This window comes from Choloepus didactylus, chromosome 11 (genome assembly GCF_015220235.1).
Source record: "Choloepus didactylus isolate mChoDid1 chromosome 11, mChoDid1.pri, whole genome shotgun sequence".
Classification (NCBI taxonomy): Eukaryota; Metazoa; Chordata; class Mammalia; order Pilosa; family Megalonychidae; genus Choloepus; species Choloepus didactylus.
In genome coordinates, this window is record NC_051317.1 from 58,379,116 (window position 1) to 58,405,529 (window position 26,414).

Genomic DNA, 26,414 nt, shown 5'->3' on the forward strand with positions numbered 1-26,414 from the left:
ACATCAGTAATCGGGTACCTTCACTGGAAGATGGCCAATGGCATCTGGAAAACCTCTGTTAGCTGGGAAGGCACATGGCTGGCATCTGCTCCAAAGTTCTGGTTTCAAAATGGCTTTCTCCCAGGACGTTCCTCTCCAGCAAGCTTGCTCCTCTGCAAAACGTCACTCACAGCTGCACTCCATTCCTTCTCTTTCAGACAGCTCATTTATATGGCTCCACTGATCAAGGCCAACCCTGAATGGGTGGGGCCACGCCTCCATGGGAGTATCCCACCAGAGTCACCACCCACAGCTGGGTGGGGCACATCTCCATGCAAACAACCTAATCCAAACATTCCAACTTAATCCCCACTATTATGTCTGCCCCACAAGATTGCATCAAAGAATATGGCTTTTTCTGGGGGACATAATACATTCAAACTGGCACAAGCATTATGTGAGATCAACAATGTCCCTGAAAAGGGTTATCTTTCTCTGCAAGCTGACAGCAGATAGCATACCCTCTCAGCCAAAACTGGGTCAGGTCTGTGTCCTAACTAGTTCACAGAGCAGGGAATGAGGCTGCTCCTGATTTCCTCCAAGCACAGAAGTCTGCTTCCCTGAAAATGTTGGATGGCAAGTTTTGCTTGCTGTGCCGACCCTGCCTGGGTGCAGTGGTGAAATGGCTTATGCCACAAAATGGGAAATGACCTAACTCTGGCAAGGGTCCTGGATATATAAGAGAGTGCAATGTAGTTCCTTAAAGCTTCCCACATATCTGGAAATCACAGGAAATCTCAATGTGGATGTTTTGAGGTGTGAGGTTCAAATCCCTCACGAGGACTCTCCAGTATCATTATGCTGAACAAGGAAAACAGTATTCTATGCACATCTATACCTTCCTCCATCATGACCACTCTAGTGTCAAACAAGGGTGGTGATGAAGGGTGAAGGATTTCCCACATTCTCTGGACTCGTGAGGCATTTCTCCACTATAACCTCTCCAATGTCGAATGAGGTTAGAGCTTTTTCTAAAGGATTTCCTATACCACTGCACTCAAAAGTCCTTGGGCCAGTGTGAATTCCATGATGTTCAAAGAGCTCAGACTTGCATCTCAAGGATTTCCCATAATCACTGCACTCATAAGGCCTTTCTCCAGTGTGAACTCTCTGGTGTTGAGAAGGGCCAGATCTACTGCTAAAGGACTTCCCACATTCACCACAGTCATACAGCCTTATGTCAGTGTGAATTCTGTGATGTTCAGTGAGGCCAGTTGTAGGTTTACAGGATTTCCCACAATCACTGTACTCATAAGGTCTTTCTTTGGTGTGAACTCTCTGGTGTTGAACAAGGACATATCTGTGTCTAAAGGATTTCCCACATTTGCTGCACTCATAAGGCTTTTCTCCAATGTGAACTCTCCAGCATTGAGTGAGAGTGGATTTGCTGGTAATGGAGTTCCCACATAAGCAATACGTGTGACCTCTCTGGTAGTGAATGAGTTCGGATTTGTAACTAAAGGGTTTTCCACATTTACTGCACTCATTAGCCCTTTCTCCAGAGTGCACTCTCCAGTGTCTTTTAAGGCTCGAGTTGTGAGTAAAGAATTTTCCATATTTCTCTGATGTTTAATAAGGCCAGAGATTTGGCTAATACCTTTCAGGAATGAGACACAAAACTCACAGTGGTGGGCCTTCTGGGTGGACGGAACTGCTTTTGAAGTCCTGACCTGTGATACTCCTATAGAAACAGTCTGCTCAGAAGGTATCTCCTTATTTTCTGTTTCATGCCAACAACCCAATGATGTTATAATTGCAAAGTTCTCCAGCATCACATCATGGTACAGGAGTCTCTGAGTCTCATAAAGAGCCCCCATTCCTCCTGGGAGAAGTAAATGGCCACGTCTCAAAATCCATACATGCTTGGGCGGGGGCAGTGGGTGACTGCTGGGGTTGGAGCAAGAGTGAAGGGGTCGCTATCTTGGTCCAGATACAGGTCTCTCTGGGTGCCACCGAGCCTCGTACCTGCCTCTGGGCAGTGGGAACAATGCCCCCTTCAAGCCTTCTCAGCCCTGTCCCAACCCTGGGCTTGGGGGACTGCACTCAAGGGCTGAACAAATTCCAGAGTCAACAAGTGATTTTTGATAAGGCTCCCAAGCCCACTTAACTGGGACAGAACAGTTTCTTCAATAAATGGTGTTGGGAGAACTGGATATCCATAACCAAAGGAATGAAAGAGGACCCCTATCTCACACCCTATACAAAGTAACTCAAAAGGGATCAAAGACCTAAATAGAAGAATCAATACCATAAAACTCCTAGAAGAAAATGTAGGGAAATATCTCCAAAATCTAGTGATAAGTGGTAGTTTCTTAGACTTTATACCCAAAGCACATGCAATTAAAGAAAAAATAAATGGGAACTCCTCAAAATCAAATACTTCAGTGCTCCAAAGGACTTTGTCAATATGGTGGGAAGGCAACCAACTCAGTGGGAGAAAATATTTGGAAAACACATATCTGATAAGGGTTTGGTATTCAGAATATGTAAAGAAATCCTACAACTCAACAATAAAAAGACAAACAACCCAATTTAAAAATGAGCAAAAGACATGAATAGACATTTTTCCGAAGAGGAAATACAGATGGCTAAAAAGCACATGAAAAGGTGTTTAGCTTCACCAGTTATTAGGGAAATGCAAATCAAAACCACAATGAGTTATCATCTCACACCTATTAGATGGCTGCCATTAAACAACAGGAAACTACTAGTGCTGGAGAGGATGTAGAAAAGTTGGAACACCTATTCTCTGCTGGTAGGAATGTAAATTGGTACAGCCACCATGGAGGACAGTTTGGCAGTTCCTCAGGAAGCTAAGCATAGCATTGCCTTACGACCTGACAATCCTGCTACTCAGGATATACCCAGAAGATGTGAAAACAGGGATGTAAACAGACATCTGCACATCAATGTTCACAGTAGCATTATCCACAGTTGCCAAAAGATGGAAACAATCCAAGTGTCCATCAACAGATGAATGGAAAAAGAATGTGGTATATACAAACGATGTAATATTATTCAGCAATAAAAAGGAATGAAGTCCTGAAGCACACGATAACATGGATGAACCTTGAGGACATTATGTTAAATGAAATAAGTCAGACACAAAAGGACAAATATTTTATGATCTCACTGATATGAACTAATTATAATACGTAAACTCAATAGACATAAAATATAGAACATAGGTTGCCAGGATATAGAATGAGGCTAAAGAATTGGGAGTCGTTGCTTAATATGTGCAGAATGCTTAACCAGTTTGAACTTAAACATTTGGAATTGGAAAGAGGTGACGGTAGTGCATTATTGTGAGAATAATTAACAGTGTTGAATGGTGTTTGAATGTGGTGGAAAGGGGAAGTTTAGAGTCATGTATGTCATCAGAAGGAAAGTTAGAGGTTAAATCATGGGAATGTATAACACAGTGAATCTTGTGGCGGACAATGCCCATGATTAAATGTACAATTATAAAAAGTTCTTTCATGAACTAGAACAAATGTATGACACTACTAGGAGGAGTTAATAATAGAAGGATTTATGGGGAAAAATGTACATATTGCAAACTATGGAGTATAGTTAACAGTAATATTTAAATACTCTTTCACCAACAGTGACAAATGTTTTACATTAATACTGTGAGTCAGTAATGGGGGCGGGTGGTGGGATAAGGGGTATGGGAGAATTTGGGTTTTCTTTTTTTATTTTTATTTCTTTTCTGGAGTAATGAAAATATTCTAAAATTGATCATAGGGTTGTATGCACAACTATGTTATGATACTGTGAGCCAGTGATTCAATACTTCAGATGGTTTATATGGTGCATGAATATATCTCAATAAAACTGCAAAAAAAGAAAGAAAACAACACTAAACACAGTATGAATGATAATCTGAATGATGAGGAATGATAACCAGTTAAATAGTTTGGGTGAGAGATGAGGTTTCAAAGCAGTAGGATGGCCAAGAACAAACCATATTTGGGATGCAATTGATAGGATTTTGTAATTGAATAGATGTGGGGAGAAGAAAGACTAGGGACAAAAAGGACCTTAAGGTTTCTGGTTTAGAAGATAAAAATAAAGGAGGAAAAACATGTTGGAGGGTCAGAAGTAATGGATTCAAATCCTAAACATGTTGAATATGAGTTGTCTGTGGAATACTCATGTGCAGTGGCCCAAAGGCAATTTTTGGGTCTGGAGAGATTTGGAGAAAGGTCTGGATCAGAGGTATCTGGAGTACTGTAACACAGAGGGATGTAGAAAGAGTAAAAGGGGGGAAAACAGTAAAGATTATGTAATACTTTCCTATCTTTCCAAGAGGGTCACTGGACTGATCAAAATGAAACAATGTATAAAGGGTTATACATAGACTAAATACTGAAAGAGCAAAAACTGTCTGGGGCTGAGAGAGGAAAAACCAGTTCAGACTGAAAAAGAAAAACACAGCTCTGCTGTTAATCAGGCCGAGAAGACAGACACAAATAAAGCCAGCTGCAAAGTTAACAGGAAACAATGTTAGCTTCAAGGTCTTGTAACAGCTGTAAAATGTTATAATGACTCTTTCTCTGAGTGACTGCTGCTTTCTTCCAATGTTGCCCCCTGACCTGCTTTGCAATTTCTCACCTGCTGAATAAAGATTACTGGGGATACTCAATTGCCAGACTGCCCTCGCTTCATGGCAGCACCCAATTCCAAATTAATCCCTCGCTTCTTCCAGTATGGCCTCAGAAAAGGTAACCAGTCTAGAATTGATCCCTGCTTCCCCTAGCTCTTCCTCAGAATTATTCGGCAGGAACCCATGTCTTATAAAAGACCCTTCCCACCTCCCTCTAGTTAGTGCCCTCCCTCATTGCATGGAGTCAATAAATCTGACTTTGTCTGAGGCTACAGGTTTATCCCTGGCTGTCTTTGGCTGACTAGCCTTTCACAACACCATTACTCAAAAAAGTACAATGGTTCACCAACATCTCTTACATACCACAGCTAACAGATATAAACCAATATGGAGATGCCAAATGAGTTACAATGTCCGAGTCTGTGTACTTGAAAACACTGATGCGGGAAGACTATATATTAATGAGCCCAACAGTTTCTTAAAAGACACTCTAAAACGAATTCTGAATCTCAGTTGTTCCATTTGCAAGAAAATTTCAGAGTCTGCTTTGTATTTATTCGTTTCATTCTTTTAACAAATATTTATTAATGCACCAAGTACCAGAAATATAAGATAAGCTTCTAAGTAGAAAGAGGGGGAAGGAGATTGAAGAGAGAAAAGAATCTAAACAAAAGTTCTCACGTAATTAAGAACACAACACATAAAACTGCACGTAATTCAGGAAAACAGGAGCACAGAGTGGATGAGGGGGCTATGCATAACACAGATGAGGGGACAGGAAATAGATGAGAGTGGGAGAAAAGAGCTTGGAGGGTGGGGGAAGGACACAGGTTAAGACTGGAGGGAGGAAGCCCTGTAAAGAGGTTGCTGGAACTGCCAACAAAAGATAAAGGCCAGAACAAAGATATTTTAAGACTCGAGAATAAGTCTAAAACACATGCCATCTGCTACAAACACAAATCAAGATGCACACTGTTTATATGTATAGGACAAAATGGGGGACATGACATATCTGGATATAATTTCCCCATCAGAAGGAAATTCACACACACAGAAATGATCACATATCTCTATGAAAATAAATAAAATCCCCAAATCCTCAGGTACATACATCATCCATGTCACATTTTCAAAACTACTGATTCTTTTATATTAAAAAAAAAAAAAAATAGCCTAAGTAATCCAGTAAGAACATCTGACAGCCACTTAAACTGAAGGTTTCACAAAGCCGTAAGACACTGGCTTCCGATGTTCTTTATTGCTCCATGAGGGCTATTTCATTCAATTATAATGAAATTTCAATTTGGAATAGAGTTGCCTCTTTAAATGTTAAATTGACTTGTTTTGGTACAAAAAAGCATCAAGTATGCTCTATTACATATGGGATTAAAAAGGTATCTCCAGCAATATTAATAGCTTTAGTAACAACAGAAACTATTTTAGAATGTAACATTTTTTCTTAAACTATAATTTGCTAAAAAAAAAAAAGTACTTCCATATTCTCTATTCATAGCTCTCAGACACTCCCCATGAACTAACTTTCTAAACTAAATATACATTTATCCAGTCTATATAATTTGTATAAAAATAAATCAATAAACAGGGCTATAACTTCAATGAAGACTGTATGGGGTAGGTACCCAATGATTATAAAATATAAAATCATAATTAACTTCAAGATACTCCAAAAGGAAGTAAAATCCTATTGTATTCATATTCGTATTTAATTTATAAGTGACCATGAAGATAGTGTTTCAAATAGAAGAAAAACAACTCCTACTGTAAATATCTACAGAGCTTTCCAATTTCTAACAGTTGACTGAATAAGCTATGTTTAGTGTACTTGAAACCTACCATCTAAATGGATATTTTTTTCTCCCCTACTGTCTTCGAAAAACAAAAACCAGTTGAAATAAAATCTTCTGTAATGATATATAACTGAGAAAAATCAAATGATTCAAGACAAATACCGGATCATTAAAGAGTAGGCGTCCAAATAACTGTTTGGCTTCCTCCAGGCTTCCCTCCAAGTAAACAGCCCCTAGATAAAAGGAAGAGTATGCCAAAAGGAAGGGTGCATTAATATTCAGAGAAAATTACATATCTCTATAAAAAGCAAAAAGGCAAACCAAAACCTACTCACAGATAAACTGACAAGATGAGAAGCAATTTTTTAACGGCAATGGTTTCCCTCTTTGAGTTATGCTTTGTTTTATAAATTAGACTGAAATACAAAATTCAATTTACTAAAATATAAATATAATACAAATAAAAGGGGCCAAATGCGAACTATCATGGAGAGTATGGGTATGACCCTTGTTAAGGGAATAAGTACTTGATTTTATGAAAAATGCTAAGTTTTATTTTCTATCTTTATATTTCAGACCAAATATATAATGAAAAAACCCTGAAAGACAAAATCTAAATCTTGATCAATGAAAACTTCCGTGAACAAAAATTTATGTTTTCTGCAAGTAAAATTTACCTTTAATTTGAAATAATGATACATGTGGTCATATTTAGCATTAATCAAAACCAGTACTCCAGTAACATTTTAATTAGGTATCAAGATTCAAATAACTCTGTAGTAGGCTAGTCATATTTTCTTGAAAGCATATTTTTATACCTTTCTTTAGGAAGATAATATTCCATGTAAAACTAAGGAAGCTCCACCAGAGCTTTTGATGACTAAATGTATGTACTATTTATCAATGTTTATAGTAGTATTAATAAAATAGTAATAGCCATAGTACTAACAACTGTGATGAGATCTACTTCTGCCCTAGGAACTGTGCAAAGCATTTGCATGTTCTTATGTGTCCTTTATGGGTATTACAGTAAAAGGGTATTAAAAAAAAATTACAGAATTTGGGCTGTATTAGGTGAATTGGGGGAAGGCTTAAAGAAGCAGAACTGGGCTCTGGATTGGATGCTGCCATGATTGGATATTAAAATCTTTATAACAACCTCTGTGAGGTAGATGATCCTATCTCCATCTCACAGATGGAGAAACTGAGGCTCAAAGAGATTAAATCACTTGCCAAAGTCAGAGCTGATACATGAAAGAACCAGGAATTGAAATCATGTCTGACTGGCTCTGGGGCCAACCGTAACATTACCTATCAAAAACATTATGTGTACAGAGCACAGGAATTCCATGTAACAAATTCACTAAAAAAATAGACCTATCTGTGAAAAACAGACACAGCTGTGAAAAGACTGTGAATAATTATTAAACTTTCTCTTGCTATCATCATCAGCATAAAATTCTAACGGGAAGCTTTTATTTCCATTTTCAAAGGAATAGAGCAAAAATGGTAAGTACAAAGACCTTTGAAAAATAAAATGTACTTAGTCATTTACCTAAAAAATCAAGAAATTATCAGTCCACTCTAACATTTCATTGTAAAACAAAGTACATAAAACACCAGCTAATTAACTCCTCATAACTTTCCTCTACTAACAGCTAATTGTATTCCGGTTACAGTGAAAGAAGAAATCGAGGAAGTTAGGTGCCCTGCATGAATGAGAAGTAAAGTGTCTGCATCACTCTTGCTTCAAGTGAATAAACAGTCACAGAGACTTGAGCCCTGGGATTTTAACACATAGTTTTCAACACATTTAAATCAGATAATCTTGCAAATAGTTTAAAATGTAGGCAAAAACAATATTGGGATCTCACCAGTACTGTTTATTTATGTACATGATCCTGAATTGAATCTGGGAAGTAATCCATCTCCGTATCAGTGCAATTCAATTCAACTCAGTAACTATTTACTAAGCATCCACATGATGTCAGACACCATTTCAAGCACCAGGAAAACAAAGAGGAGTAAGCAGGATCACTGGTCTAGAGGAACTAAAATAATTACAATAAAATGTGACAGATATTACACTTGGTGCTTCAAATACTTTGGGAACAAATAATTCTACCCCAAGTTTCAACACTGAATTTTATGTGCTCTCCAGACACTTTAGACATCCAAGAAACTAAATTATAAAAGGAGAAATTACCTATTAATGCTTCAAAACAATTAGCCATTGCATGTCGAAGGTCTGATTCTCTACAAAGGTCAGGCCCATGAGCATAAAGCATAAATCGATCCAGTTCAAGTTTCTACAAAATTCAAAATAACAAAAAGCATTTGACAAAATCATAATTATAATCACTCAACATCTGCTGGGGGTGGAGGATGTTACAAACACAGTATGTTCAGAGGCTTTAGTCCTACTATTCATTAAGAGCCCTGAATATGGTTCAGCTGTGACTACTGTTGACACTCTTTCCAAAGTAAGCATCTATGAACTCTGACAGCTCAAGGAGGGTTCAGAACTGATTGGAACTGAGCTGTCCAATTCCCAGTTCAGAGAAGGTGCTAGGCCAGGCTAGAATAAGATTCTGCTACAAGACCACAGACACCCAGCATTCACTCAATATGTCTAGGGAGCTACAAATCCCACCCAAAGTTCAGGACATCAGTTTTACCTCTTTGATTTCAGACATATGTGGTAGTGGTGATGTCTCATCATACAGAACAGATTTTTATGTGGCATAATAAATAGGGACCCTCAGAAGACTTCAAAATGTCGATTACCTCTCAATCTTTTTTTTCGTTTTTTTAATTTGGTAAGCGTTTCTGGGCCCCTGAATCTTTGTACTTGTGTCCCCGTTAAGAGACTCCCATACTCATCTCTCTGAAGGCTCAGTGACACTTCTTCTCAGCAGTGCATGAAGCTTATCCTAAGGGCTCTGAGAATACTGTTTAAAGTGAATTGTATTTCCTTTTTTGCTTTGGCCTCATAAAAGCTTAGAGCCAAATTTGTTGCCTAGCTCTAGAAATTGTATAGGACTCAATAAATACATCTACATTTGCTAACTTTACCTCTCACTTCATTTTACCGTCCCTTTACCCTGATTTCTTTAGCTGCTTATTTCTTATCCTATTATAATATACAAATCAAGTCAGAACCTTTGATAACCAGATATAGTTTGAATAATTTTTAATAATACTAAGAATTATCTGATAAATTCTTTCCATAAAAGCAAAAAGGTAAAACATTGTCACTCTATACGTTTTTAACATGTTTAAATTTGTTTTCATTGCCATGTAATTCAATTCAATAAATACTTACTAAGCAATAGCATGCCATGTAATATCAAGCAAGTCACAAGTCAATGAACAACCTAGGACAATATGGGTCTCATCAGTCCTCAGATAAAGATACTCAGATTTTGGGTATCTTGTTGTGTATGTTAAATGACCTTATCCATTTACACTGGAACAATACAGAGTTAATAAAAATAAGACATATATGCTTATCAATATTTTGTACTTCTAGGAATTCATGAGTATAATACACTCAAATGAAAGTTTTGACTATCACAAATGCACAGAAGAAAACACCTTTTTTTAAAAATTGATCCAAAGTACAGGAGTTTATACCAGAATATGTAAAATGATATCTGTTTCACAACTTCATTGGGAAAATCCAATTGTTTGCTATCTCTGGAGCCCTACTTGAGAGTGGATTGCAAGCCATATTTTATATTATAAAAACTATTCTGGAATGTAAGATTTGTTTTGTGTGACTGCGTGGTATGTGAATATATCTCAATAAAATGAATATTAAAAAAACTATGCTGGAAAGGTATGAATTTTCTAGCTTCTCACAGTACCTATTTTAAGTTCTTACTTTTCCACATAGGCATTAGTGGAACTTTAAAAAGGAGAAAGCTTGCTTTGATTAGGATTTTCAAAGGTTAGCAAGACTCCATCAATTTTCCCCATGCCTTAATAGGTAAGAACCACCGGAAGACAGAAGGAAAGCGAGACCAGCACAGCCTTCTGCTAAAGCAGATGGGAGTTGTGGGCTGTGAGAATGAATGTTGAGACGTGGGATGGAGGAAGATCATATAGAAACCGCTGCATGTAGTAAGTACCTGCCACTGTCATTCGTCATGGCTCTGTACAGCATACAACACGTTTTATGTAATAGCTTCTGTTTACATGCTATGGCAATTTTCCACATTTTATACATATTTCCTCTACAATTATTTGAAGAATAATTATGCAATTCCATTATATCCTAAACTGAAAAGGGGGATAATCTATATATTAACATATATTTCTAGTGGACATTTATACGAAATATCAGGAAGCATTTTAACAATTAAATCAGTAAACAATGAAGCAGCTTTAGTTGTGGAATTTCATTCATCATAAGGTTGTTAACACCAAGTTAGTATACTTCTATTGCCTACAGTTTTTCATTAAGGCGTCACTATTTACATTGTCAAATGCCACTGAAGATGATTCAAAGCCTACCACTGTAACTATGATGATGACGATAATATGACATAAAATAAAACAAGGCATTCTTTCTAACACAAAAACCGTGAGCTAAAATTAACTGCATTTTGAACTGCATTTTGAATATAATTAATGCCTTGGCAAGATCAAATTAAGAATCCAGTCATAAAACTAAGATGAGTTTTATCTACTCTTCACCATCAAATTCCAACTTTTACATGAAGGAAAAAATAGAAATTACTTAAGACAAAAATCAAGGAAAACCCACAAAAGCGATTTTCCAGTGATCTTCAGTGTTTGGGGATTTAAGAGTCACAGTTCAACCTACTAATGAATAAACCCAAAAGTCTATAAAATGTAATGATTTATAATGAGAACAGTGGTAGCAGCAATAAAAATAATTAGCTATTATTAATTTTTAATATCTTTGTGTAATTACTATGAACAGGCATTGTGCCAAGCACATAATAAGATGAATCATTAAAACCCGAATTATAATCTCATTTAATTCTCATAAACACCCTACATGGTAGGTGCAAATGTCATCTCCATTTTACAGATGAAGAAACAGAGTCTTAGAGAAGACAACAATTTGTTTGTGGCCACACTGATTGCAAGAGAAGTGTAGACTGGACTCTGATAGGCCAATGGGAAGTATCATGCTTTTATCTGTTATGATTTACTTTAAGAAGATGCCTGTTACGATTTACTACAAGGACATAGGAATATCAAATCAGGTAACGTAAACAAAGAGCCTAGCATGAATAGGAAACAAAAGAGAGTCTGTCAGACCACTCAGTCTAAACCCTAAATCTTAGTTAATGGGATTTGTGATTTGGAGGATTCTCAAGTTATCTGTGAAGTATCTTTTGTGGATATAAATGGTCTGGAGTATTGTATTCAAAGTTATAATTCTGCTTGTTAAACTAAATTAAAAACAAATGTATTACAGAAATATTACACAAAGGGGAACTAGAAAATATTTCTTTTGCTCTGTTCCCATGTTCCTTTTCCCCAAATGTTTAACTCTGTTCATGTACAGCTGTCAGATTTTTCCTCTTATTATCAAGTTTACCCCATTGTGGAGTTCATTAACTGCTGGTGAAACACACAAAGGTACCAGAACTAGGAAGGCTGAATCCTTAAAACCTAAATGAAAAAATACTTCTGGCTATAAAATAATACACCTTAAAGAGTTATATTTATTCAAATGCAAAATTGTGCATAGACCAAAGAAGAGAATGTGAGACTTCACTACAAATGTTTCAAAAATGTTTGATATACCTTTGCTAGCATGGCAAGGTGTTGATTTTGAACAATAGCAGTTCGATAGGTTGCTAATCCTCCTTCTTCCAGACTAGGAAACAAATAGTACAAATGGACACTAAAAAAATGAAAAGAAACATATAAGTAAATATGCATCATGACATTCAGTCTGGCACACAATATCCAAAGGGTTTGAGCAAAAGTCTTTGAAAGGTAAACAGTAAGCAACAGCATATCTGAATAAGCTAAAACCAAAACAGTACCCTTCACCCATATTTTCACATTATTTCTATAAAAGATTTCTCTGAAACCTGATGGCAACAATGACCTGAAAAATCAAGTTGCACACTGCTAATAGCAAACTCATTTGAAACTCTGAAACTGGGTCCGGAAACAAATACTTTCCCTTGGAATTGGTTATGAGTGAACCCCTAAAGAGAGTCCTGGTGGCTTATTCTTCACAAGCACAGACAGGGACTGTGGGACAGAACTGAGTGACACGCACGGCTGGTCTGCTATAAGAACAGTCCTAAGGGGGTTGATCAGGAAAGGGTGGGAATTGGGGAGTGGGCCACTCAGAAAACCAGTTTTGGACCACAGCAGCATTTGTTCTCTCCTAACTCTCCCACCATCATGTAAGATGCAATGTTGGTCGGGGCAGCTAAGCTTGTTTAGTGCTATTGTGACCAATGAGAAGAGGCTTAGAGAGGCAGACCTTCTCCTCATTATGTCCTTCTTTTGGAAGGATACTAAAGAGAATAAAAATAGCTCAAGACAGTTCCAAAGCAGCATGTATTCTGTCTTTTTAAAAGAAAAATCATGTGAGTATATTTGCTGGTATGAAGCTGTTATGTACCCCAGAAAAGGCCATGTTCTTTTAATCCATTCCTGTGGGTGCAGACCTATTGTGGGTGGGACCTTTTGGTTAGGTTATTTCAATTGAAAGTGACCCACCCCATTCAAGATGGGTCTTAATCCTTTTACTGGAGTCCTATATGAAGAGAATAAAAGACAGAAAAAAGCCAGAGAGCTCAGAGAAAAAAACCCCAGAGATGCTAAAAGAAGACCCACAGAAGCTCAATGAGAAGGCCACTGGACCCAGAAGCTGAAAGCAACGAGAACCGGGAGTGAAGGAGCAGCAGATGCCAGCCATGTACCTTGCTATCTGACAGAGGAACCCCAGATGCCAGCAGCCTATCTTCAGGGTCTAAGGTATCATCCTGTTGGTGTCTTAAATGGGACATTTTCATGACCTTAGGACTGTAAATTTGTAAACTAATATATCTCCATTATAAAAGCCAACCCATTTCTGATATATTGCATTCCAGCAGCTTTAGCAAACCAAACAGTATGGAAAAACAAAACATACTTCCCTACCCCTACCTACAAATTAAGGATCCCGAAACCTTTCTGGGGTGAAAACACACATTAAATATACTCACCTCCCACCCCAGCCCCCCCAAAAAATCTAGTCATTAAAATTATTTGTAAGCCTTACTTCCCTTGAGATCAGAAAGAGTGAGAAAGGGATCAAAGACAAATCCTAGAAAATGAAATGACATTTTAAAATATCACCCCTTTCTTTACAAATTGAATATAAGCTCTGAAGTATCTAGACCAAGATAAGCTGATCTCTTTTGGCTGTAAGCAACTTTAACATATACTTGACAGGACAGACACACCAGCCTTTCATTTTGCAATCTTGCTCATTACATTATCAGTGAACACAAGTTATTAGGGCAAGGAGACACTGCAATGTGGCTTTTAAGCTCTACAGAAGAGACAAAATGCATGATGCTTCAATACAGTACCTGGTAATTACAAAGAAGGTAATATATTAAGTATGCTACCTATAAAACATAATTATTGGGGAACAGCAGAAAATCCTACTTACCTGGTCAAAAACTCAACAACGGCATCTCCCAGGAACTCCAATCGTTCATTGTGGTTAATCCTATAGTAAGAATTCAAAGGATAACTTAAAACAGCATACATTTACATTCCCTCTCTCAATCTTAAAAGAAAAAGATACATGAGGGTTAGCTCTTTTAGCAATCAAAAGGCACTACCTATTTCTCATAATCAAGAGCATCAACCACCATCTCAGCCCAGAGGTATCTGGGCCCTGCCTAAGAGAAAAGAAAGGGGGCATTCCATTATACTATGTGGTACCTGGGGGCTTCCTTCTGAGAATCAGACTTACAGCATTCACATAAATCAAGGAGATATCATCCTAACAACTGTGAATCTTTCCACACCAAGCAGGTAAGAAAAAGAAAAAACTTTCTAGTGAGAGTTAGAACAGAACACTGAAAAATTAGTTTTTGTCCAATGTTCTAATGAGAGCTTCCTATCACCCAAAGACTAAACTCAACCTAGCATCTACAGTCCTTGAAAATCCTGGCCTAACCTACCTTTTTAGTCTCATTTTCCACTGCCATTCTCTCACACCTATGCACCAGCCTCCTGCTCCAAACTGCCTGGTACTCTCTAAAAAAGGCACCTTCTGAAATACTCAGTACCCCAGGTTCAGACCAAGCTCTCTTCACCTTAGAGCATTCCACTCTCTCCCCTTAAAACCTACTCTCCCTCAAAGCCTAGTAGAAATGTTATCTTCTCTGTGAAGGCCTGACTGCTTCCCCTTATCAAAATGAATACTTCCCTCCTCAGGACATACATCACACTTTATATCTTATATATATGATGAAGTCATATCTCACAGGGTTTAGTTTCATTTGTTAGGGTACAAGGCTTAAACCAGCACGGTGGCCTGTGGAAAAACTCCTTCTGCCTCTCAGTAAGTTCAAAATGGCTGTCTTCTCTCACATCACTGACTCTTTGGCTGAGGAGAGAACATGACGTGATCTGATTAATGTTTTGTCAAAGCCACTCTGGCCGCTATGCAGAGAACAAGCGCAGAAAAAAGCAGTACTGAGGAGGTCACTGCAGTAGTCCCAATGAGACATAATAGTGGCTTAGCGTGGGGAGGTGAGAAACACCTTATTTGAGACACGTTTCAGAGAGACAACTAAAAAGAACTGTTGATAGATGAGGGCTGAGAGAAGAGAAGAATGAAGAATTAAAGAAAGGAATGAAAACTGACTCTCAGATTTCAGCTTAAGTAGCTGGATGAAAAGTGGTGCCATATATTGAGAATGGGAGGACAAAAGGGATACAGGTTTGGAGGGAAAGCAAGAGTTGCATTTTAAACATGTTAATTTTGAAATGCTATAAAACATCCAAATAGAGAGATCCAACAAAGTGCTGGATATACTAACCTATAGTTCATGGACAAGGCAAAGTTGGTAATACATCTTTAGGAGTGGGCAAACATATAGATAGTATTTAAGGTAACAGAATTGCACGGCATTACTTAGGAAGAGGATGCAGCTAGAGAAAAGAAGGGGTCCCTAAGCTGAGCCTAGGGGAGTGTTAAGGTTGAGGGGTCAAGCAGAAGGGGAGCTGATAAAGGAAGACTGGCTAGGGAGGTGGGCAGTAAAGCAGGCTAGTATGTTATCCCCTGAGCCAAAGAGAAGAAGGTGGCTCAAGGGGAAAGAAGTGTGATCAAGTGTGCCCAGTGTTGTTCACTTTCAAGTAAGATGAGAACAGATCACTGACTCAGTCACCTGGAAATCAGTGATGACCTTGACAGGCAACCCCTTTGCAGTGGTAGAGACAAACCTGAATAGAGTAGGCAGAGGAAAAAATGAGCCGTGTCAAGTTGTATATGAAAAGAACCTGAGTGCTTGCTTCAGGGCTACTACTGAAAGAGAAAATATGGGGCTGGGGGATGTAAAACAGAATAAACAGAAAGCATTAAAGAGGAAAGGACACACTGAGCCTCTGGGACCAGAGCAAGAAAGGCAAGGAACAGGCCTGGGCCTGAGCAGAAGCTTTCCTCCCTGACTCCAGGGGCTTCCTTAAATATCTCCGACACTGATCCTCATCTTTTCAAAAAAAAATTTAATAGCTGACTAGCAAGTCTAAACCTCTCTGGCTTTTAAGGCTGTTCTTTATCTAATCCCACCGTATCACTCATATTATCTACTTTGAACAGCAAAGTTCAACCCTTCTCCTTTCCATGCTACCTCTTCCTAATCCTGCCCACTCTTCAGCACTAGCTTAGGGCCAGCTGGGATGCCTGCTCTAACTACTGAGATCTCAGGGATAATGGCAAACTCCTACCCCACATACCCACAAGACTTCAACGTCTACCACTCAATTTATGAAAAAACTATATGCTATCTTATATGTTCTCTGTTTTATGTGTGCTGGTTTTGTTTCCCTATCTAAAGTCTCCCTACAGTTGCAGTACATAGTAGAAAATTTTAACAATTTTTGCAAATTAAATGAGCCTTGGCAACAAATTAAAGAGATTAAAAATATACTAGAGGCATACAACAGCAGATACGAACAGGCAGAAGAAAGAATTAACAAACTAGATGACAGGACATTCAAAACTTTATAGACAGAGAAAAGAACGGAAAAAATTGAGCAGGGCTTTAGAGAATTGCATGACAGCATGAACCTAACAAACATACACATTATGGATGCTACAGAAGGAGAAGAGAAGGGAAAAGGGACAGAAAGAATATCTGAGGAAAGAATGGCTGAAAATTTCCTAACTCTTATGAAAGAATAAATATACATGTCCAAGAAGCACAATGTACTCCAAACAGCATAAATCCTAATAGACTTAATCCGAGACATACACTAATCAGGATGTCAAATGTCAAAGATGAAGAGAGAAGCCTGAAAGCATCAAGAGAAAAGCAATTTGTTATATACAGGGGAACAACAATAAAATTAAGTGCCAATCAATATCTTAAGATCTGGTGACAGGAGGTGGTTTCCCAGACCTTACACCCAAAGCTCGAACAACCAAAGAAGAAATAGATAAATAGGACCTCCTCAAAATTAAACACTTTTCTACATCAAAGAACTTTGCCAGAAAAGCAAGCAAGCAGCCTAGGCAATGGGAGACAATATTTGGAAACCATGTATCAGATAAGGGTTTAATATCACAAATATATAAACGGATCCAAAAACTCAACAACAGAAAGACAAACAACCCAATTAAAAAGTAGGCAAAAGACATGGACAGACACTTTTCTGAAAAAGAAATATCAATGGCTCAAAAACATATGAAAAAATGCTCAACTTCACTGGCTATTAGGGAAATGCAAATCAAAAAACCATGAGATATCGTCTCACACCACACCTACCAGAATGATCATTATCCAAAAAACAGAAAATTACAAGTTCTGGAGAGGATCTGGAGAAAGAGGCACACTTATTCACTGTTGGTGGGAATGTAGATTGGTGCAGCCACTCTGGAAGGCAGTGTGGTGGTTCCTCGGGAAGCTAAGTATAGATTTGCCAAATGATCCAGCAATTCCATTACTAGGTATATACTCAGAGGAACTGAAAGCTAAGACACAAATGGACATTTGTAAACTGATGTTTATAGCGGCATTATTCACGACTGCCAAGAGATGGAAACAGCTCAAATGTCCATCAACAGACGAGTAGATAAACAAACTGTGGTATAAACACACAATGGAATATTACGCAGCTGTAAGAACAAAGTCACGGAACATATAATAACGTGGATGAACCTTTAGGACATATGTTGAGCAAAGTTAGCCAGAAACAAAAGGACAAATACTATATGGTCTCACTAACATGAACTAACATTAATGAGCAAACTTTGAGAGTTAAAAGCTGAGAACACAGGTTATCAGGAGATAGAAAGAGGGTAGAGATCAGGCATTTGAAGCTGACAGAGTATATAATGTTCAACAGGAATGATTGTATAGATCCAGAAATGGATAGCATAATACTGTGATGGCAGCACAATACTGTAGTACACTGAACAAAGATGTCTGTGAGTAAAGCTGAAAGAGGACTAGGGGCATGTCTGACACCAGAAGTAAAGATAGACAATAAAGACTGGGACTGTACAACTTAGTAAAAACTTGAGTGGCCAATGATTATGAATAAATGTACAAATATGAAAATGTTTTTTACATGTGGGAGAACAAATGTCAACCTTGCAAAAAAGAAAAATTTTAAGTGCCAATTTCTCATCAGAAGCCACGAAGGCAAGTAGGCAGTGGTATGATATATTTAAGGTACCGAAAGAGAAAAACTGCCAGCCTAGAATTCTTTATCTGGCAAAACCGTCCTTCATCAATGAAGAAATACTAAAGGCAGTTCTGCAGGCTGAAAGGAAAAGACAGAAGAGACAGGTTTGGAGGAGAGCATAGAAATGAAGATTATCAGTAAGGGTAACTAAAAGGGTAGAAAGAAAAACAAAAATAAGATATGACATATAAAAATCAAAAGATAAAATGGTTGAAGTAAGTACCGCCTGTACAGCAATATCAGTGAATGTTAATGGATTAAACTCCCTAATCAAAAGACACATATCAGCAGAATGGATAAAAAAAGTATAATCCACCTACAGCTGTCTACAAGAGACTCATCTTAGACTGAAGGACACAAATAAGTTGAAAGTGAAAGGTTGGAAAAGGATATTCCATGCAAACAGTAACAAAAAATGAACTGGGGTAGCTATACTAATAACGGACAAAATAGACTTTAAATGCAAAACTGTTATAAAAGAAAAAGAAGTACATTATGTATTAATAAAGGGAGCAATCCACCAAGAAGTAACGATTATAAATATTTACGCACCTAACCTAAGTGCCCCAAAATACGTAAGGCAAACATGGCAAACCCAAAGAGAGAAATAGATGCCCTACAACAATAGTTAGGGACTTCAGTACACCACTCTCATCAATAGAGCATCTAGACAGAGGATCAATAAGGAAACAAAGAATTTGAATAATACAATAAATTTGTATAGAACTGACATCTTGATATTTAATCTTCCAATCCATGAACATGGACTATCTTTCCATTTATTTAGGTCTTCAGTTTGGTGGTTCCTCAAGATATGATCTGGCAATCCCACTATTAGGTATCTACCCAGAAGATCTGAGAGCAGGGATGTGAACAGATAATTTCACACTGATGCTCAAAGCAGCATTATTCACATTGCCAAAAGATGGAGGTAATCCAACTGTCATGAATGGATAAACAAAATGTGGTATATATATCCAATGGAATATTATTCAGCCAAAAAAGGAATGAAGTCCTGATGCATGTGACAACATGGATGAATCTTCAGGACATTGTTGAGTGAAATAAGTCAGACACAAAAGGACAAATGCTGTATGATCTCAATGTTGTGAACTAATTATAATAAGCAAGCTCATTGAGTTAGAATCTAGAATATAGGTTACCAGAAGATAGAATGAGGGTAGAGAATGGGTAGCTGATACTTAATTTGTTCAGAATTTTTTACTATTCTGAACAAATCTGGAAATGGATAGAGGTGATGGTAGCACATTACTATGAATGTAATTAACAGCACTGAATTACATATGTGAATGTAGCTGAAAAGGAAAGTTGAGGTTGTGTATGTCACTAGAAGGAAAGCTAGAGGATAAAACATGGAACTGTGTAACACCATGAACACTGGTGTATGATGACTGTGGTTAACAGTACAAATATAAGAATGTCCTTTTGTGAACTAGAACAAATATTACAAGGTGTTAATAATAAAGTGGTACGTGGGAAAAAATACATCTAATGCAAACTATGACCTACAGGTAACCAATAGTTTAATATTCTTTCATTAATTGTAACAAACGTACCACACCAATGCTAAGTGTCAAAAATAGTGTGTGTGTGTGTGTGGGGGGGGTTATGGGATTTTTCTTTTTTGAATAATGAAAATGTTCTAAAATTGATTGTGGTAATGAATGCCCAACTTTGTGATTTTACTGGGAGCCACTGATTGAGCAGATGGTATGGTGTGTGAATATATCTCAATAAAACTGCATAATTAAAAAAAAATCTTTTACAATCTACTCAATACTACGACTGTGCTGTCAAATACACCAGAACTCCAAAAGCATTGGCCATGATTCTTGAGGAAAGTATCAAGGACTAGAGGCTCTATTTAACGATAAAATGATGTTAACATTTAAGTCCTCTCACTAACTTCAAGAAACCTAATAAGTTATTGTCCTAAGAGAGGACAGGAACTAAGAAAGAAATGACATTTTTATAAAGAAAGAAATTAATATTACTGTGTTCTTTTTCACTTGGCATTGGTGTGGTACCTTTGTTACAACTGATGAAAGAATATTAAACTATTAGTTACCTATAGGTCATAGTTTGCATTAGATGTATTTTTTCCCATATACCACTTTATTATTAACAACTTGTAATATATGTTCTAGTTCACAAAAGGACATTCTTATATTTGTACTATTAACCACAGTCATTGTAATATAATGAGAATGCATTTTCCATGACAGAAACTTCATTTTCTTCCGTAACAGTTCAAAGTACTATAGAGTAAAAACCTCATCAACATGGAAAACAAGAAACCCTGGCAAGGATGAGGACAAACTATATACAAATTGCCTTATGTTTTATTGAAGAATAATAAGACATCTAGTAAAAGAATAGCTGCTTTGAACCATATACCATTTTCAATGAAGTCATACTAGCGTAAGTTTTACTTTAATTCTTTTATAAACTTTGAGGAGACAACAACAAGGGTTTTTAATAGCCATGAAGTTAGGCTATTATTTGGTTTGTTAGAATACGAGGTCACAGTTCTAAACAGGTCTATTCAATAGGGAATTAGTTTTTCATTAAATAATTTGCCCTTATCCAGCATATGTTTTTCTGTAATTTTATTATGACTAAATTCTGGCAGTAAGCCACAAACGAAAATGGGATTAAATACCACTTAACAGTTTATTTTAATACTGAACAATGCATAACCCAATGGTTTGTCTGGAACACTGGAAAGAGTGAGCTGGTGGCCCTCATTGACAGCAGTAGCAAATCTTATGTTCCTTCTTCTATTGTTTATGCTTTCTTTAATCATCCCCTTTATAAATACTAGCAAGCTCCATGATGAGATGTTTACTGAGCAGTAAACACTCCATTTGTTTTTGAGAGCTGAATCAACAGAGGCATTATGAAATCTATATTAACTGTAACATTTATACAGTACATTTTGTCTGAGGAATTCAAAGCACTTTAAAAAACACAGCAATCTCCCTGTAACAGTAAAGTGCAATTTCCTGTACAATTGCTGTGAAGTGCAATTCCTGTACAAAAAGCCACCTTGGGATGGGCCATGTCCAAAGATAGCTGCTAGAGTGAGGATATAGGCAATATTTTCTTACCTTTGTATACCAAGCCCAACACAGTGACTGGTACTGTAGATTAGCAGGGGCCTTGGAGGGCAGCGAAAACTCCCACCCATTTCAGGAATTCCTTTTACTTGTTATCTACGCAAACACTTGGGATAAGGAGAGTCACAGATCTACTAGATCTCAGACCCTTTAGACCCATGGATCCCAGATTAAGCATCTCTGGGATTTAACTTGAAGTATTTAAGTCAGTAAATCCACCCAGTGAAATTCTCTTATATTCAAGGTATATTATTATTTGTTCTTATGTCTTTCTAAAATGCAAAATTATTATGTAAAATGGAATGAAAGTATACTTTACAACTACTTTTTCCTTTTAACTACACATACATTAATAAGTAGTCTAAAAGAGAAAAAGAAAAAAAAGAAAAAAAGAAAATAAGTAGTCCATACATATCTCTCTGCTGGTCCAATAGATTCTTATACATTGTATCTTACAGTGATTCTACCCATCCAAAAAAAGAAAAAAAAATAAACAACCCAAGGCTGCATGATACTCTCATTTTCCCATTACCACTCTTCTGGCACCTCTTTCCCAAAGGTCTTACTCATAATACATGGATTACTTGAATGTCACCAAATGCCTAATGATACAGGGACTCTTTTTATGATAACATTTCACTGCAATTTGCATGAGTTAAATATAACTATGCCACTGAGATTCAGGTAGTTAACCAGTGACACTTTTTAAAATTATGGGTGGCATCCTCTTGAGAGTTAATATTCATGATGCCATCATAAAAGTTAATTATTTTATAGTTTTGATTGGCAGTCAGGCTATCATCATGAATTTTAAGCCTGGGTGACTTTTTGTAAATCGTAGCTGATCCTAAATCTGATTAAGTAAGATACTAACCAGCCATTTAAACCTCTGCTGATGGCTCTGACCGTGACTCTTAACACCACAGTCTCTTTACATCTACTCAACAAGTAAATAAATTTGGATAAAAGTAGTACCATGAGTGACAGTCCTTCATTTAATACTTATTTGCTGGGTGCCTGCTCTGTGAAAGGCTCTAATTAAAAAAGGAAAGGAAATTAAAAGAGAGACAGAGAGAGAAGGACCATAAACCTTCAAAATGCTTACAGGGCAGTAAAGAAAATTAGCCCCATAACACAATTAATTAACAATTGGGATATGTACCATAAAACAAATAAAGACAGGATTTGGGCTTTGTGCAATAGGGTTAAAAGAGGTAGTGTATAATGACTTAGTGACATATGGGAGAAGGGAGAAGGCATGCCTGGACAATGGTAAATACTTCAATCTTACCAGTGTGCAGGCAGCCACAGGATAAAGAAAGAAGGGACTATATAAAGTGGCCTGGGGCCAGGTCATGAGCTGGGATTGCCAGGTCAGGAGGCTCATACTTCATTCAGAAGGTAATGAGACATCACAGAAAGCTTTCAAGCTTTCAAGCAGGTTAGCTAAGAACTAGAGTCGAGGCACCAGAAATGGTGAGATGACTCTGAAAGGAAAATGTGAAAATCTGGAACTAGTAACTAACTGCACTGTAGGACAGGGGGGTCAGGTAGGGAAGGAGTGGTTTTCCAGGGGACTAGAGGAGGAAGAGCCACTCCTCTCTGCCCTTGCCCTGGTCTCCCTTGCTCATTCACCTTCCTACTTTTATCCATGCCAGAAACAGACTCTCCAAACAATCTAGTAGGAGCCCCCAACCCTCCCACACTCTCTCTCTCCTTTCTCAGGTCTCAAAATTCTGAGCAAGCTTCCTTAGGGAGGAGTTACAACTACACACCGACACTTGCAATTTTATAGTGTTTTTTTCAAAGAGACAGAAAAAATTCCAAGGAACAGGGACTAATGCATCCTATTTTATGACAGAAATAAAACTAAGAAACAAATGGGAGAGGGCGAAAATTGTTTCTAGTGAACTCAGTTATTCAAGTGCATGGTATAAAACTGACCTATAATCCCTAACCAACCAACAGATCTATCCTTAGTCTCACAGCAGCTCCTTGTGTATGTTTTTTTTAATTTCAACTTTTATTTGAAAAAATAAATGGGTATGACTAATTAAGGAAAGTTTGAACAAAGAAAAAAATATAATAAAATGGAATTGAACCTCTAGAGTTTAAAATTAAATTATAATAATTAAAATGATCTGGAATTGCTACAAAAACAGAGAGTACAGTGGAAGAGAACAGAAAGTCCAGGCACAGAATTATATATATTTCTTACCGATATATTATGGTATACGTAATACATAAAATAGAAAAAATATATAATTTATTATATATAATAATATACAATTTATAATGTGGTAAACATGGGCTCAGTGGTGAGTGTATAGGTTTCTGTATGCTTTGTTTTTATCCTTCACTGAAACACTTATCAGAGTCTCCCTCATGTGAAGTTATTTATGTTCACAGCACTTTCACCCTCTCCCAGGAAGCCACACCTCCTGGTGGGGAGGGACTTTTTCTTACTTGCCTTTGGATCTCCTAAAATACCTACAAATGCCTCAAACTAAAAGGCACTGGGTAAGTGTCTGCTGAATTAAATTTGTATGAAGCTTCTTAAGTAGAGCTTCCAGCACTGTATATGGCTATGGATCACTAGATAGCAACAGACCCTGGAGGCCAAGGCTAACAGGCTCTTGCTGAACAGAAACCTGGGGTCAGCTCTGCATCAGCAAGAGATCATATACGAGGCAAGGGGCCCTTAAAATAAGCAGCAAAGGCCAGGTAACAAAGAACAGGAGAAATTATTTGTTTATTCTCTGTCAATATCATTTTCAAAAGGTCAATTCAGAAGTAGTTTCTGAGATTTCATTCCTTCTGCCAAGGTAAGAAAGTCACCACTTTGTAACAGAGCAAAAGAAAACATAAATCATGAGGTATGAACAATGCTATAAAAAGACAAAATTTGCATGCCAACAACTGTGGTTAGGGTAGATGAGACAAAGATAAATTAACCTCATGTTTTCACCATTGAAAAGTGTCTTTGGTGTGCATAGCCTTATTAAAAGTGCTGAGGGGTACTCAGGGTTCCACTTATTAAAATACAGAGCTGGTCATCTGGAGACTCCACAAAACAGAAGGGTAAAATGCAGCTATGATCATAATGTCCCTGAGAGTGTGATTAAGGGCTCTTTTAATTAGACAGTTCTTTTCTGATCTCAGATGAGCACAGAACACCACAGTGAGGCTTATCACCACAGTGAGGCTTATCATCATCTTCAAAACTGAATTTTAAAGTTCCATCCTGCCTTTCTTTTTACCTCTTGATTGAAGAGGAGAGAGAGTTCGGTTTATGGTAACCTCAAAAGAGGGCAACTCAAGGCAAGCCAATTTAAAAAGAAAAGCAATATATGAAGAAAAAGGTGGAAAAAGGATGCAGTACCAGCCATGGCTGGCAATCCTCTTGAATGCAGTGGCCAGTTATCAATTGAAACAACAGACTCAACCCTTTGTCACTTAAACCTTATTCTACTCATCTTTAATCCATCCAACACCGGATCCCCAGAGTGATGAGCACCCTATACAACTTTTTAATTTCCCATTTTAAAAAGAGAGTTGCCATCAAGCAATCACCTGTACTTCACATGCAAAGATAATCCTAGTGAGAGCAATGAGGGGGTCTCACCAGCCATTAGGCATTTGCTTCTAGTCAGTTTTCCAGGGTATAAATGGGTTTACACAGACACAGCCCACTTCCTTCTCAGATTCCACAGGGGCTCAGTGGCACCAAAAAGTGAGACTGTTATGATTTGAAATTTCTTTTAAAATTAAGAAATAAAGAAAGCTAATGTATAAAACTTTCTGTGCCAGTTTGGATGTATTATGGCCCCCAAAATGCCATTATCTTTGATGCAATTTTGTGGAGACAGACATATTAGTGTTGATTAGGTTGGAACCTTTGGATTAGCTTGTTTCCATGGAGATGTGACCCACCCAACTGTAGGTGATAACTCTGATTAGATAATTTCCATGGAGGTGTGGCCCTACCCATTCAGTGTGGGCCCTGATTACGTCACTGGAGCCCTATAAAAAGCTCAGAAAGAAGGAGCTCACTGTGAGCTGCAGCTAAGGGACACATTTTGAAGATGGCCGTTGGAAGCTAACAATGACATTTTGGAGAACACCATTTTAAAACACAACTTGGGAGCAAGCAGACACCAGCCACATGCCTTCCAAGCTAAGAGAGGTTTTCGGATGCCATCAACCATCCTTCAGTGAAGGTACCCTGTTGTTGATGCCGTATCTTGGACACTGTATGGCCTTAAGACTGTAACTTTGTAACCAAATAAACCCCCTTTATAAAAGCCTGAAAAACACTTCTGGTGTTTTACAAAATGGCAGCATTAGCAAACCAGAACACGTTCCAACTCGTTACTTAAATCCAATGTTACCCTAATAATGAAAGCAAAGACATCTCAAGGAAAGAAAACTACAGGCTAATCACAGTTGTGAATATGGACACAAAAATTCTCAAACAAAGCTGAATCCAGCAACATATATATAAGGATATATAAGGATCATATACCCCACAGCCAAGTGGGATTTATGCCGAGAATACAAAGTTGATTTAACATACGAAAATCAACATAATGCACAATATTACCAGAATAAAGGACAAAAAGCACATGATCCTTCAACAGATGCAGAAAACGGATTTGACAAAACTTAACACTGTGCTGGTTTGAATCTATTATGTCTCCCACAAAAGCCGTTCTTCAATACAATCTTGCGGGAACACTTATGAGTCTTTTGATTAGGGTGGAACTTTTGATTGAATGTTTCCATAGAGAGGTGACCTACCCAACTGTAGGTGAGACCTTTTGATTACATCATTTCCACAGACGTGTGGACCCCGCCCATTCAGGGTGGGTCTTGATTAGATCACTGGAGACCTTTTAG

At 37.6% G+C, this 26,414-nt stretch overlaps 1 protein-coding gene across 4 annotated transcripts in view; it reads right to left on the minus strand.

Annotated features, from left to right (window-relative positions):
- DROSHA (drosha ribonuclease III) overlaps positions 1-26,414 on the minus strand; it is a 150,669-nt gene that overhangs the window by 26,983 nt on the left and 97,272 nt on the right. For all 4 annotated transcript variants that reach the window (XM_037799026.1, XM_037799023.1, XM_037799025.1 and 1 more), the window contains 4 exons: positions 14,123-14,182; positions 12,247-12,346; positions 8,666-8,768; positions 6,622-6,692 (listed from right to left, as the gene is read on the minus strand). In XM_037799026.1, coding sequence (XP_037654954.1) covers positions 6,622-6,692; positions 8,666-8,768; positions 12,247-12,346; positions 14,123-14,182 — 334 coding nt within the window. The remainder of the gene's footprint in view (positions 1-6,621; positions 6,693-8,665; positions 8,769-12,246; positions 12,347-14,122; positions 14,183-26,414) is intronic.